This window comes from Arctopsyche grandis, chromosome 1, assembly GCF_051622035.1.
Source record: "Arctopsyche grandis isolate Sample6627 chromosome 1, ASM5162203v2, whole genome shotgun sequence".
In the NCBI taxonomy this organism is placed as follows: Eukaryota; Metazoa; Arthropoda; class Insecta; order Trichoptera; family Hydropsychidae; genus Arctopsyche; species Arctopsyche grandis.
The window spans coordinates 32,384,240-32,401,002 of NC_135355.1; the positions used below are offsets into that span (position 1 = coordinate 32,384,240).

At 29.6% G+C, this 16,763-nt stretch overlaps 1 protein-coding gene across 1 annotated transcript in view; it reads left to right on the top strand.

Moving 5' to 3' along the window:
- Positions 1-14,373, top strand: part of Rbp (RIMS binding protein) — a 65,808-nt gene extending 51,435 nt beyond the window's left edge. Inside the window, exons 12-17 of the mRNA XM_077439147.1 lie at positions 4,044-4,169; positions 5,616-5,924; positions 6,016-6,288; positions 6,505-6,641; positions 14,037-14,107; positions 14,318-14,373. Coding sequence (XP_077295273.1) covers positions 4,044-4,169; positions 5,616-5,924; positions 6,016-6,288; positions 6,505-6,641; positions 14,037-14,107; positions 14,318-14,373 — 972 coding nt within the window. The remainder of the gene's footprint in view (positions 1-4,043; positions 4,170-5,615; positions 5,925-6,015; positions 6,289-6,504; positions 6,642-14,036; positions 14,108-14,317) is intronic.
- The last annotated feature ends 2,390 nt before the right edge of the window (positions 14,374-16,763 follow it).

Sequence of the window (16,763 nt, forward strand, 5' to 3'; positions counted from 1 at the left end):
ATGGCTCGTCTCCATGTCTTTTGTCTGATCGATGTTTGTCCCTTGTTATATACAAAATATCGCACATTGTAAAATGCATCACGGCCGATTCAGATTTAACGACACAGTCATATAAAAGTGCATATGCATTTTTCAAACGTGATGCATTTTATAACAGTGGTAATATTATTGATTGATCTGATGATTGTTGTCGATGGCGACGCACCCTGTATTTACATTATTATGATGTTTTGTTTTTATACTTTGATAATTTTCTTCGCTTTGCTTATTTAATGCATCCGATGAGATTGCATCTCGATAATTGCTTTTGATAGCCCTAAAAATTGTCGTTAGTTTACAACTACTGATTCCATTCAGAATCACACAACAACACGTCAAAGGATAGATCAGATTCACTTTGAATGAAATATCTATGATATAATATGATAAGTTAGACATATTTATTCTTGTATGCACATTTTTTTGCAACACACATAACACGTGTGTAATTCGAATGATGCGATGTGGTCTCTGTGCACGAATGATTATGAATGATTTTGATACACGGATTGAATTTGTTCAATAGTTTCATGAGAATGGATTTATTTGATACTTTTTGAGAATGTTATTAAGAATGGAGGTGTAAGTAATTTATTTGTAAGTATATTCAGCTCACTCTTCTATTATAAAGTGAACAGTTGACAAGTTAAACAAAACCATACGGCTATCCCAAAAGAACCTCATAATTCACGTTTGTAGATATGTTGACAGTTGATTCACCAATTTATTATTTTGCACGACAATGTATTTTTCTTTAATTTTGTGTATGTTTATGTACATTTGCAACAAACCTCATATATATAATGACATTTTCATATATTATACATGAGATAAAAAGTCATTTTGATTCATACAAAAAATAATCAAATAGAATATTATAAAAAAAAGTAACATTTCATAGACAAAACGAAAAGATTCATTCTATACCGAAACATTGTCATAAATACTGTTATAATAGTTTCAATATTATTAAAAATAATAAAAAAATAACAGACATACAAAACTTCATAATATGTTCCAATATTATTACATTTTCTTTTCAGGTTAATCTGAAAATAGCGAATACATAAGGTTTAGACATTTTTTGTATATATACAATAAATTATATGTATTGTAGTAAATATAATAGATATGAACAAATTTACACAATCAAAAAATTTTTTTTTTTTTTAATATTTATTCGGCTTTTCACTTTTTTTTCGTGTACCGTACAATTTAATGAACATCATATTAAGCTTAATTTATTTTTATTTTTGAGGAATCTCAAAATTATATCAGTTTGTATAAAGTTATTTGTGTGCATTTGATATATTTTAACATACATACAGAGTTGTAGCGTAGGGGGGGGGGGGGGTGCCAAAACGTGATTGGTAATATGTGATTTTTTTAAATGATTTTTAAAATCTTGACTATTATCTAAAATTTTACAATTAATGTTTATTAAAAATCAGACGAGCCCTACAAAGAGGATCGCCAGTCACCTACTATGAAAATGGAAATATTCTCCATTTAATTGAATTTACTATTTTTAATTTTAATTTATTTGTTACTCGTATAATGAGAAAATTTAAATATTTATATTATTATTTTTAATGGACGGATAGAAAGGAGGGGGTTTGGGGGGGCTAGTAGCATGATTGCTCCTGGGTGCAAACTACCCTAGCTACGGCTCTGCATATATACATACATACATGCATATGTACATATGTATATTTAAAATCAAAAATTTAATTTTTGATTTTTTGCATTTCAATTATACATATAATAAATACCATATATACATATGTATATATTTGTCAGTCCGTTTGATAGTTTTTTTTTTTATAGTTTGAGATCAAACTTATTGTATACATGTAGGTACATACATTTTTTTGAGTTTTCTACAAATTTGAAAGACTTTATGTGATGTACTATCGGTACAACTATACAACATAAAATATAAATTAATAAAATATTTGCTAAAAATAGTTACAGTAATTAAAATTTTTATACTTATAAAAGTATAATTTATATTAAAATATATTTGTTTAAATGTGTATCTGTGTAAGGTAGAGCGAGAGATAAAAAAAAGAAAGAGTGAAATGTTTGCTTGAAGTATTGCATGTGCAACAAAATGTCTCAACCTTAATATTAATCAATTGATTTATGAAAACTATTGGGATTTATGATTATTTCAGAGTTTTATCTAATCAATAATTATGCATAGTGTTATTGAGTATCGTTGCCAGTGTCTGAGCCTGGTTTGAATCCCCATAGTTCTCTGAATAAAATTCACCCGAATAAAATTATAACCATGATGATACTAGTACAAACTGACCTGAATAATATTGACAAAAATCTTACACATGTCATATAGCAAACATCAGGATTTGGTACAGGCCTGCTAAAGAGTATATTCGACAAAATAACACCGGGGGTAAGAACCCAAAATACTCCTATATATATATATATATTTATAATATAATTAACATATTTTATACCATATTATTTGTTCAATTTTTTTTTTATTTATTTATATATACTTAATATCATTTTTTTACTACTTATATATTCATAAAATATTAAATATACCCGTATTAACATATAAGCTATCGTCAATAATAAAAGAAACGGCGAATTACTGTACTTTTATGTTTTGGATTGCTTGATTATTTGTCTTGATTTATTAAAAAATGAACCGGGATGAAATAACAGTGATGTGAACAGAATAGTATAATAGTTTAAAAACTGCACTCTTTACAATTGTCGTTCGCTTTTGTTGATTGATTATATACTTATATTATTTATTGAATAAAAAATAATAATATTAATTAGCTAGAAAGAGTGGTCTTTGGAAAATTTTGCCGTAAACTTTGTTTTGCAATATATTGATTTCATTGTCATGTCACTTAGAATTATATATATTATATAATATTTTAGGAATAGAAAATGCTATTACATCATTTATAAAATTAGCATTCACTTTATATCCTTATATTGTCATATTATATTTCATTTAAAAATTACATTAATATAAACGCAAACGATTTACAAAAAAAAAAAAAGTATTTTATGTGTATTGAGTAAAATTGCAAAAACGAGTGAAAAAAAAACCATTATCAAAATGTTTTGTAGAAAACCAAAATGTTTTAGTTTACATAAATAGATTTACATTATATCATGCACATTTTGGTGTAGCATTTTAACATGTAGATAATTTTCATATACAATATATTATATTTAGGTGGAATTTATTATATGAAAATATTTATTATACACATATACGGACAGACACACGAAAAGATTACAACACTAATCATTTCTTTATTATAAATAATTGAGAAAAAAATAAGAATAATAAAAAAAAAACACCTTGCATATTTTTATATCATTTATTTGTCGAGACATTCATTTAAATTTCATTGAACAAAACAACACACTACGTTGCACAGAGCAAATTACTTAACGCATGAACACACGAATGTTGTAGATTTTGCACGTTGTAGAATAGAATTCCTCATTTTGTTTTCCACTTCTTGATATTTATAGCACACCGAGCACCCTAAAATGTGTTACACATCAAAGTCGAACGATGGAATAAATTATCTACTTGAACCATGACTGAAAAATCAATTTTAATTCTATTTATTACTATTTCATTACTAATTTAAGCTATATAATTTGTTAAATCTTTCGACACGATCGTGAATATTTCATACTTAATTAATAACATTCAATCGAAATGTGCATGTCGTTATAAAATTTTAATTTTGATGCAATATTTTTTGTTGATTATTATTTAAATATACTGAATATTTATTGTGTACATGAAAAAAATGGTAGAGGTGCTTGTTTTATTGTAAATTGATGAATACGCATATTTTATACGTGCGATTTAATATGAAATTTTCAATAAAACGTGCATCACCTCTCTCCGACTTTGCTTACAAAATGAAATAAAATGAAAATTTAATCCGAAACCATGAAATTAATGGAGGTTAACATTGTTAAATAAATTACGGCAGGGGTCGGGAGTACCCGCTATCGAAATCACTAAAGATACAAGTGCCGGTGAGGCTCAACTGTCCGAGGATGATTTCCTCAATGACGCGGGGGTGAGGAGAACCCTGAGGAACTCGCACCATTCCCAGGTTGGATTTTATCAAAACTGATATACGTGTACTATCCACTTCTTCACATTTTTCTCTACTGAAATCTTCCTTTCTCTCACAAAAAAGTGTTACGGTCTTGTGGAGTGGCGCTCTTGAAACAAAAAAGAACACATCTCAACGAATAAGCAAGCGTATGTTGACAAGTCTATGATAAGTAAAATCCTCATCAAGCTAATTAATCACTGATACTTTTCAATTTTACGTAAAAGAATAACTCACATATATGATACTCATTCATCTGACCATACTTAGAATCTGTCTTAGAACATTAAACCTCACTTTCCACTGCTATAAGAATGAAGTTTAATCTGTTCTAAGCAATTCTAGGTATGAGTGATGATGTTGAATTTCAGTTTTAATTTGATACTAATTAAATAACTGTAGGAATCCATTTGTATATATAAAATACAATATGCTTATGTAGTTTTTAGAACATATTAATACATTTTTATGCTTGATGAGATTGTAGTGATTTAGTTGAACATGCTCAAGAGTACTAATATAAGTAATCAAGATATTGCTTCTTTTAAGGGTGCCATGCATTTAGACCATTCTTATAAGTTACTATTTATTATATTATATTAGATCGCAATTCGAATTTTATACTTTTTGCATGTGAAATATAAACACGTTTTAAATTTTTTTACATTATTATATTTGCTTTACAGAATACTGTACTATTAAATCTTATTTTTTAAGTTACAAATGTGTGTATGTGTACGTGTGTGTGTGAATTAATAACTTAATAAGTTATTAATTGAAACTAATTAAATTGATAATATTTTATTGATTATACGACTAATTAATTAATTTATTTACTAAGTAATTTATTCTAATAAATAAAAAATACTTAAATTTACAAATTAAGTAGAAATAGTCATTCTGGATAATATTACACTAGTACTTATATATACATATATATATTTGTATTTTAGCATAAAATTGTGTGTTTTAAAAATTATTTATTCAAAATATTTTTTGTTTGTACATTTTATACACTTAAAATATTGCAAACGTCAAAAGTGTGTGGTGATTTAAATTACATTGAGTTTGAAATATATCTATCGCATGTTCTCCTTCGACTACTATCTATCATACTCCGACCTATACATATATATTATATAATACTATGCACGCTTTCTATTGTGCTATTGAGATGATTTTTTCATTGTTAATAATGATGTGATGTATTATAATGGAAGCTTTAAAATCTAATATGTACACAGTTTATAATTATCATGATAGCCACTATATGAATTAAAATGTTGATTTAATTTCCTTAAATATTAGTTCAATATGTAATATATTATAATGATAAAAGCTAATATTTTATTTATATAATGAAAATCAAATTAACGTGAAATGTAATTATAGCAGCAACATCAACAACAGCTCACGCAGCAACAGCAGCAGCAGCAGCAGCAGCAGCAGCAGCAGCAGCAGCAACAGTTGCAACAGCAACAACAGCATTCGCAGCAACAGCCCCAACGTGGGCAAATACGAGGACAGCAAGCCGCCAATCAGTACGGCAATCGTCGCGTTGGCGCAGGACCTCAAGGTTCAGGAGTATCCACGGGTCCTCCAGGTACCCAACAAAATCCTCACCAAGCACCACCACCGCACAAGAGAAGCAGATGGTTCGTAGCACTCTTCGACTACGACCCGGCAACGATGAGCCCCAACCCCGATGCATGCGACGAAGAGTTACCCTTCAGCGAAGGCGATACTATAAAGGTAATTGTTGGAACAAATTGACAATTGCATGTATTTTTTATACATAAGTGTTATATTATATTGTTTCGGTTTGATGTTGTTATGATTTCAGGTTTGGGGTGATAAAGACGCTGATGGATTTTATTGGGGTGAATGTCGAGGCAGGCGTGGTTTTGTTCCTCACAATATGGTTGTGGAAGTGGAAGGAGAAAGTGGTACTGGTGGTACCGGTGGTACCGGTGGTACTGGTGGTACTGGCGTTGCTGGAAGAGGACGTAATGATCGTTGGCCCGAGGGAGTACCTCCTCCGTCTGCTCAAGTCAAACGCATGGTCGCCCTATACGACTATGATCCTCAGGAGTTAAGTCCTAATGTTGACGCCGAGGTTAGATTTTAATGCTAATTGATGAAATAATTAAGTCAATGATTTTTTAAATGGTGTAAATCTACATACTTCCATTTGAAATTCCACTGAAAATTATTTTTTATATACATATGTTTTCAATATTATTTTTAAATACTCAATCTTTAAACAATAAATACATAAAGATGAATGTTTCTCATTTATATCGTTTTAAAGTTTGCAAATAAACAATTTCAGCAAGTCGAATTGAGCTTTCAAACGGGCCAACTGATCTTGGTGTACGGAGACATGGACGATGATGGATTTTACATGGGTGAAATAGACGGAGTGCGAGGACTGGTCCCGAGCAACTTCTTGGCTGATGCTCAAGATCAGTATGCTCAAACGGGACAAATGTCAACGATGCAAGGTCAATATGCTTTTATTTTTTTTTTTAATATACCTTTTTTTATTGAACTTTTCAAAATAACCACACATCTAATCTTTAAATCCATCCAACACACTGAATTCAAAAACATAATCTGAAAGTATTTGAGATTATGTTTGCGCTCGTTCGAATTTATAATATGAAATGATGATATTATATTAAAAAGTTAAAAGGATAAAGTGAAGGGATAATTTAATAGAATCAAATATTGTATTCACGATTTGTTCTCTACACTGTGAAAGGGTAAGAATGTTTAATTATCAAGTTTTATATGGCTTTATCTCCAATTTTGCATTTCAATTCATTCAAATATGCCCAAACTATGTGAACATGTTGAGTATTTTTAATGATAACATTTTGAAATATTGATTATGACATATATATTGATTGATTTAAAATAGATTGATTGGGCACATTTGGATTTATTGAAACAGCTAATATATGTGTGTATAGGGTGGGGTAGGTAAAGATTACAATGAAATAAAGAAACAGGATAACGCTTAATTTTAAGGTAGTATAAAACAATTTATTTAAGCTTTAATCATAGTCGATTTTGACATGCAAATTTCATCATATAATCACTAACTTATTTTTGAAGGTGTGTTAAATTTTTTAAGACAGAATGGTTTTTTAACTTAAAATAATTTTATCAGTGTAATATATCTATAATTCAATATAATTGTAATAAAGTAATTTTTTCTATATCTATTTACATACATAAAAATTTAAATAAAAAAAAAACTATTCTGACAATTTTAATAGATTTGACAATCAATAAATTTGCCATTACATATTCATATACCTGTAATAGAATTTTTGGTAGTTTATATATTGATATAAAAATGAAGAATGAGCATGTTTCTTTGTTTTTGAAATTAAAGTAAATATAGAATTTGCAGTATACATTTGAATACTTCCCGTTGTTTTGAATATTGAACTTGATCTGTTATTATTGTTTAATTTGGTAAATATGATTATTTTATATATGAGCATGAGGTTTTATTGATTTTTATGAATATCTTATAATATTTATAAAACTATTATTATGAAGTATACCACTTTTATATTTCTCATTATGATAATAAAATAAATGGTAAATGGTTTACTAAGGGAAAGCTACCGTAGCTTAGACTGCAACTCTTTTCAAATACCACTTTTTTTTATCAAATTTAAACCAAATGAAAATTAAATATTTTTAATTTTAAATATTAAAACTACATATAAAATTAGGTGAATTTGGGATTTGATTGGATTCTATCGATTCGATTAATACTAATAAATCTGCGTTTATATTTTCATTTAAAATGAGTATGCGATTGGGTTGTAGTTATTTATAACTTTAAATTTTCATGCTTTTATATAAAAATTGTATTGTAAAAATAAATTTATTGATTGTTGACTATTCAGTTTTTTCAAAGATTCCTTTTAGTTAAAGAATTAAGCATTATTATTACAAATACCTTTGGGAATTGCTCAAACAAACGCTCCAAACCAACAAATGCATAATCATTTTATTATACATACATATATAATAGTTTTTAGACAGTGAACGTTGACGTTGCCTTGCTTTTATCTACTACGATCATACTCCAAAGTTTGCTTTCGATTTCATACGCTACATTTGAAGCTTTATTTGCGACAATATGCAATTATAACAGGGTGACCAGGTTCAAGGAATCAAAATACAAGACTTTTCCAGTACTATAGCAAAATATTTTTTCTAATCTATAATCATAGTAGTTGTTAAAATTCATCTTTAACATTCATCACTAACAATTTCAATTTTATCTAAAAATATTATAGATACAATATCCAAATTCTAACCGAATTAAGGGATAGTAGCAATATTCTATTAATAATAGATGTAAACACAAGTAATTTAGTTAGTACTAACGGTATATTTTTATTATACAACTTATTTAACAGTAAATATTTGTACTTAGAGCATGAAAATTCTAATGCCGACTAAAATTACTATTATTTCCGTTAATGTATTGACTTTTCTCAGCCAAAAATTTTGATACTTTTCTGGAGAGCAAAATTTGTATGTTTGGTAAAAATAAGCTTTAAATTAGTACACATTTTTTTTTAATTTATACTAACTGGTAACCCCAATGCGCCTTCCTGGCCAGAAACATTGTACATTTGATACAAATATTATAAAAAAATACATAAATACATATCAATTAATATCCACACAGATATCTATGGTCAAATTTGTAAATTTGCAGCATTTTAAACAATTCAGCGAAATTCAGTAAATACATATCAATTGACAACCATAGAGACATTTATGGTAAAATTTGTAAATTTGAAGCATTTTATACAATTCAACGAAGTTAGAGATTGCTGAAAACTCTGATAATAGGAAAAGATCGACCTGGAGTCACAAATCTAAGACCTGGCCAGCAGAAACCAGTGGGATTTGAATCCATGACCACTCTGTTCAAAGCATTATAAGCTAACCATTATTCTGTCTATTCTGCTGGTTCAAATACTAAAAGAGCCTTGTAAAAAAATATTTATCAATAATTTTGTGCTTTGGAAAAGTATCCGAGACCGGTTGATATATTATACATACATGTTTATAACGTGTTCAATATAAAGAACAAGTTTAATCGTATTCAAAAGTATTATTAGACTTTTCAATAATTAAGTTTAAAGAGTTTTGAAAAATCTTTGTTTATGAAGTTAATTCTGACTTAACATCTTAACGAGAGTATAGTATGGATCAAAAAGTGTAAAAAAAGGAATAAATATTTCGCAGAATGATCTTATTTAACCACTTAATCGCCACGCGTTTTAAGAAACAGATTTGATTATTTTATGTTTGTGTAAAGTGCCAACCCTTGACACTACCTCTTGAATATATGTATAACTAAGGAAAAATATTTGATTTTTTTTAAATGCTTTTTATTATTACAATACATCTTATATCTATTTTAATAGCTACTGATCTACTGATCATTTTCTATTTTACAATTTAATTTAATTTGGTTAGTAATCATAGTATTATATTATTCTAATGTTAATCTACAGCATAATAGGAAAAAGAGCTCAAAAACCTATTTACAATCCTTATAAATGCTCATTTAATACATAATATTAATTAAAGACTCACTAAAGTCGATGACCTAAAGCAGATTGTGTTTAGGTAATCTTAGGAAAAATATAGACTTTTTTTTTCAAGTTCATTAGTATCACAGGATATTTTTAGATGTTACTGTGAAGTAAAGAAAATTAAGTTCTTAGTCTTAAGGGCGATTAAGTGGTTAAATAGGGCTACACAATGGTGTGTGAATGCAATAAGCCTGGTCACCTTAGTTTTGTTAAAACGGAGCAGTTTGAAGCGAGTCCTCATAAGCTACGGGGTGTGTCGTAGCGGGTAGCGGAGACAGACGTTGTGCGATTTGTTGTGCGGAGTGTTTGACATGGGTTTGGGGCAAAACAGGTGCAGGTGGGGTTGGAGCGCGTGGCGGAACAGGAAGAGGTGCAGGTCGAACAGGCATTGGGCCGGGGGCTCGTGGGCCTCCGCCCCCGCCCAGGGTCAGCATGGCCGATTCAGCTCAGCCACGCGCCGCCCACAGGAAGGCAGGTACGCCGTCATTTCGACCCTAGTGTTTCGTGTCTCCCGAATCTCTTCTTGGCACCACCTGGTCAGATTATACATGCTTAATCTCGCCAAAGACCACACCGTATACAGTGCCCGTGACACCCGTGTCCCCTCAACAAAGTAAAGTATGTGAATGTCTCTCTATATATTACTAATAAATATATATTTGAATTTACACGGTGTCATGTGCAATGAATCCTTGGATAAGTCGTCGCGATGAGGAATACTTTTTGTATGATATATTTGAGGCAGGCGACGGAGTTTGTTGATTCAAATAAATTATGATTTGATTTTTTTAAATTACATATCAATTTTGATTGAAAACAAAACTACTTTTAAACTGACTGCCTCATTTGATATAAATATTTTGATACTATCGGAGCAAATTTTGTTCTCACTGTTGATTAAGTTCGGTTGTATTCCTCGTCGTGACGATTTATAGTGTCTATTAATTATATAGCCTTTGTTGTGTGATTTTTTGATTATTATTTATTTATTTATTTATATAATCATAATCAGATTTTTGAAGGTATGATCGAAGAGCAGTATCATAATCACACGTATTCAGATGAGCTTTTTTACCCTTTTCATAGCATCATTTTCATTTGTGCTTTTTGACCGGTCGAGTGTTTAGTGTCATTCATTTGATAAGTTCGCGAATGGGTTATCAATAATGTGAACAAGTTAAATAAAATTAAAGTAAAACTACCACTCGACCGGTTAAATCTGCAGGACGTGTGACGTTCTGCGTGTTTAATTTATACATTGATTGCTAAATGAAAGTTTTATATTATATACATACATATATACATGCATTGAGCTTTTGGACGGTTTTATTGATCGTGATTGTAATATTCTTTGTTAGTTTTTGACCCTGTATTTTATATCATAATGATAATAATATAACGCAATTAGCAATTAGTTTGTTGTTGTTATTATTTTATTGCGAATTGTTAAATCTAACTGTCGACATCTGGATACGTGAGTATTGTTTAAGTATTTTAATTTTTTTCTCTCCCCCTCCCCCCCATTTTATATATATATATAATATATTACTATTATTATTATCGTTTAGACTCTAATGAGAAATATTTTTTATACTGACGGCTTTAAGTGTTGCGTGTCTGCACTTTGGATATGCTCGACAAATTTATATATACATATATATATATATATATATATATATATATATATATATATATATATATATATATATATATATATATATATATACATATATATAATCATGGAATCATATATATACATATTTATAATTCGCTAGCTATCTTTCGCTCTACGCTCTATCTCTTCTGTACACTGACTTTTGTTACTGGACTTGAGCACGTATTCTTTTTTTTTGTTGATATACTTATATATATTGTATTCTCTGTTCGACACGATTTATCATATACATAGATGTGTTACTTGATTATACTATCGACTTTCTCCTATCGATTCATATCGCTCATTCGGTGCTCCGGTAATGCTATATGGTATATACGCTACGCTCGGGTCCAGTAGCAACGACAGAGCACAACAAAATATAAATTTTCGGTGTACACTAACCAACTGACCGAACACCACTTCAACACAACACAACGTCCACAAAATATATATATATATATGTTGCTTTTATTTTCGTAATTCCTTTGAAGGAAGGTGTCCGCCCGGAAACATGCCCGACATTTATATTAAACGCGATTGGTTGTAAATTGTTACACTGTGGGGTAGAAACTGATTTTATTTACAATACCAAGGCATTTTTTTGTTTATTATTTTTATTCGAGTTTAAAAGCCATTTTGTTTCTTAGGTACTGTGATGATTTAATATTATTTTACAATACTGAAATATATAATACATAAATAAATATGTGTATCTGTATATAATTGAAGACAAGTTGGATTAGACGCAGTCTGAGCGATAGTTCTGTTTGTTTTATTGTGGTCGGTTTTTTGTATTGAAGTTTCTTGATTGTATTGAAATTTTAAATGACGGTACTTGATATAAATTGAATATCAAACTTTATTTTCATGAAGTGAAATATTAACTTTAATTTATGATTGATCTTTGTATGTACAATATAATATATAAAAATAAATTAAACTAATAAAATCATCTACTAAATGAATTTTATGTTTGTAAAGTACATACATACATATTTCAAACTCTTGTTTTCCTACTTGATATTTTAAATTATTTGAATGATAACATTATTTTCTGACTAACCTTATTCTCCCATATACCTAATTCATTGTAGTGTTTTATTTTAATTCTGATTGAATTTAATGTTGATTGAAATTAAGAAATTAATACACAATTTTACAAAAGACAAATTAGTTAACAAAATAAAAACACTAGCTAGACTAGTTGAAGACTACATAATTAAATACTAGTTAAAGTTTAATTAAACACCATTAAAAACTAGTTCAAAACTAGCTAAATATTACATATTTAAAGATTACTTAAAATCTATTCAAGGACTAGTTAACGACTAGTTAAAATCTATCAAAAGACTTGTTAAAGACTAGTTAAAGACCAGCTAAAGGCTAGTTTAATACTTGTTAAAGACTAGTTAAAGACTAGTCAAAGACTTGTTAAAGACTAGTTAAAGACCAGCTAAAGGCTAGTTCAATACTAGTAAAAGACTAGTTAAAGACTAGTTAAAGACTAGTTAAAGACTAGTTAAAGACTAGTTAAAGACTAGCTAAAGACTAGTTAAAGACTAGCTAAAGACTAGTTAAAGACTAGTTAAAGACTAGTTAAAGACTAGTTAAAGACTAGTTAAAGACTAGTTAAAGACTATTCAAAGACTATTAAAAGAATAGTTAACAAAATTTAAAAAACCAGCTATTGTTTAGCAAATTTGGTGAACAACACCGTTTTTTTATTTTATAAATATATTCTATTTTTCGAATTATTTTACCATCTTTACTGAAATAATATTTTGTAAGTGTATTTAAACAAACACATATCAAAAACAAATTATATATCCATCATAGAATCACTTTTTACATACCTCCTTTATTGAAATATGTAGATAAGTTCTTCAATTGTCACAAGCTTCCATTCACTTGTCGATTCAATAATGTGCATCTCAATTCAGAACAACAAAAGTCTGAATAAATTATAGAGTGAAATAGACTATTTCTACATCAGTTGGTGCAATTTTGAACTTGCATACAATATTTTCAACGACGGGTGTAACCACAGAACTATCGCTTGAGATTTATATATATATATATATATATATATATATATATATATATATATATATATATATATATATATATATATATATATATATATATATATATACACATATATAGATAAAATACCGAACCTGTGTTGTGATATGAAAGAATCAAACAAAAATTTGTTGTGTATCCGACGCTTGACCAAGTATACGAAAGATGTATTCAGCATAGACGATGATAGACCTGTAACGGAGAACGTATGTACGTACATTGACGACGATCACCGTACCAACATGTGTAGTCCTATTAGAAAGGCATAAACTATGTAGATTTTCCGAAATACATAACTTTATATATATGTACGTATGTATGTAGAGCTAGGCAAATAGGCGAGACTGGTCGTTGTGTTTATAAAGTGACCAGTCCGTGTTTGTGCTGTGGTAGTGTGTTGTTTGTGGGTGGTGTTCTCTCTAGGTGGCTCTCTCTACGTGGTGGTGTAAACTGTACAATGTCGTGTGTATTGTTTGTTGCTAGATGCCTGCCCTCTCCCTCCTTCTCAGTTAGACCACAACACAAGCGCCAGTACACAAGACCAGCTGTTGCAGGTAAATTGAAACTGAGAAATATAACATCAATAACTACTACTACTACTACTACTACTACTATAATTACTTTTATATATATATATAAATATATATTTTATATATATATATAACATTGACAGAATTAAATAAAATTTTATATATATAATATCATATATAATAATATATAAAACAATATGTTTTTTGCTATACATTTATTTCTTATATTATTAGGTAGCGGTGTTGTTGTCCGTCCGGGACTCAAACTGGGTTTGGTGCATCCGCTCTAAAATCGCCAGACAAACGAACGACAGATTAACAGAACGGCAGCTTTAAACGTAATTCTCGTTTTCTCGAATGATAGATTGCACATCAGATGACGAGTAACCTTTCGATGTGCACAGATGAAATTATTTAAATTGAGTTGGATCTTTCTGGCGAGTTTAATAAGGCAAGATTCGGAACTTATCGAATCTTGCCTTATTAAACTCGCCTGAAAGATCCAACTCAATTTTAATAATTGCATCTGTGCACATCGAAAGGTTACCCGTCATCTGATGTGCAATCTATCATTCGAGAAGACGAGAATTGCATTTAAAGCAGCCGTTCGTTAATCTGTTGTTCAATTTGTCTGGCGATTTTAGAGCGGAAGCACCGCATCCCTCAAAAACTATGTCAGTTTTTTCATTAAAATGCGAACAAAACTAGTTGTTTTTCAATTTTTTTTTTAAATTCATTCAAATATCAAAGCTACACATGTTGGATTTTTTTCTAAACTAGCTACATTGCAATAAGTAGTGGAAAAGTAATATAAAAAAGCACTTGTCGTCGCCCACTAAGGTTTTAAAGTTAAAAATAACGCTTTGATTTTATTTAAGAAACATTTGTGCTTTCAATAGTTTACTACCCATTGATAGCAATATATCAATTTATTGTTAATTGCTGAAAAAAACTATTTTTGATCAATTTTAAAATTTCAAACGACGGCCGTTTCTTACATAATAAAATTTAACTGACTTAGAGATGATAGCAAATTTGATATTTTTCACCACCGGACCAAACCGCGCAAAATGGCAAAGTTTCAAAACGATCGGAAGAATGTAGGATATCAAACCCAAAATGTTGTCAGACGAAAGAGCCAAGTGAAGTATAGAAGAGGCTTGTAAAAAATTAAAAACAAACTAGTTCTATCCGTATTTTAGTGAAAAGTCTGACGAAAATTGGGTCTCAGGAGAAAATTGGCACTGTTACCTTATATTATATATTGTTGAATAGAAAATTTCACTCTTTTTAGTCAAATTGTTTACCATAGAGGCCCCCCCCCCTAGAATTGAATCACCCATCGAGAGAACCATCAAATTTTTATTATTATATACATATACATATTATCACAGGGTTTTTGATCAAAAAAAGAACATTATTTTTCTTTTTTTTTTAATATTATATTATATTTATATATATAATATATATATATGACATAAATCACCTCACCCACAGCATATACTGTACCATATATAATATTATTCGCTAGGACTTTTAGTAATTCGGAGACATGCGTAGTAGTGATATGTCCGAGAGTGACCCGCATCTTATATTTATATATACATATATATATATATATATATATATATATATATATATATATATATATATTATATCGGCTGTTATATGGAATGTCATCTACCGACACGGTTAAATTATGATATATATACATCACAACCATTCATTTACCATACATTTTCTTCCATTTATTATAATTTTTATATTTATTCTTTTTTTTATTCGTTTTTTTTTCGAGTAGATGTATTTTTTCACCGCCCTTATCTGGAAATAAGTTGCTACGTGCGAGTAAATTATACATAATTTGATATATTTACCTGTTTTTAATTGAATTGTGCTAGTATATGGATATGTGTTTATTTATAGTTTACTCGTACTATATGACTCAAATATTTGAGGTTTCACGTGAATTGTAGAGCTCATTCAAATATATGAAAATTAATGCATTTAGCATGTTGTCTTATTGTATTTCATACTATTTCAGTGGCGTCGCTAGGTGTGGAGTCACCTGATGTGTGGTGTTGTCACATAAAAAAAAAAATTACTAATTATTAATATATTTGTTAATTGAACTTATTTTTTAATAGAACAGTGATGTGCGGTTGTTCTGGTGCTATATTGCTGGACAACCGTCTCGTTCTCTGTCGACAGGATCTCTCAGACTGTATTCGTTCGGGTATTCGGGGATGGTGACCTCATGTAGAGGGCTTTATTGGTTAACTTAATTGACCTCTAAAGTGGGCTTTTACTAACGAGAGAGAAGCGCTAAAAGAGAAGCTAAGTTTACACGTTGTTTCTCGATTGCGTCTCCGTCTGATTGAATCAGTTAACCTTACCTTTAGGTACATACACCAGTGGTGATTCGTGAGAACTACCAGTGGGAGGGCTGAAGAGATGAACAAATGCAAAAAAAATGACCATACCGGTGAACAAATGCATTTGATGCTATACATAGTAGCTGCACCAGACGGATTTCACGGTAGCTGTATAAATACAGAAAGCTGTATATATATAGAAATTGCAATGAGACCGTCATACAACGAATATGTCAAATTAGCGTTTTTCAATTTGAACAATTTGGTGTCACCCGGTGCAGACCGCACTCCCCGCACGGGCCTAG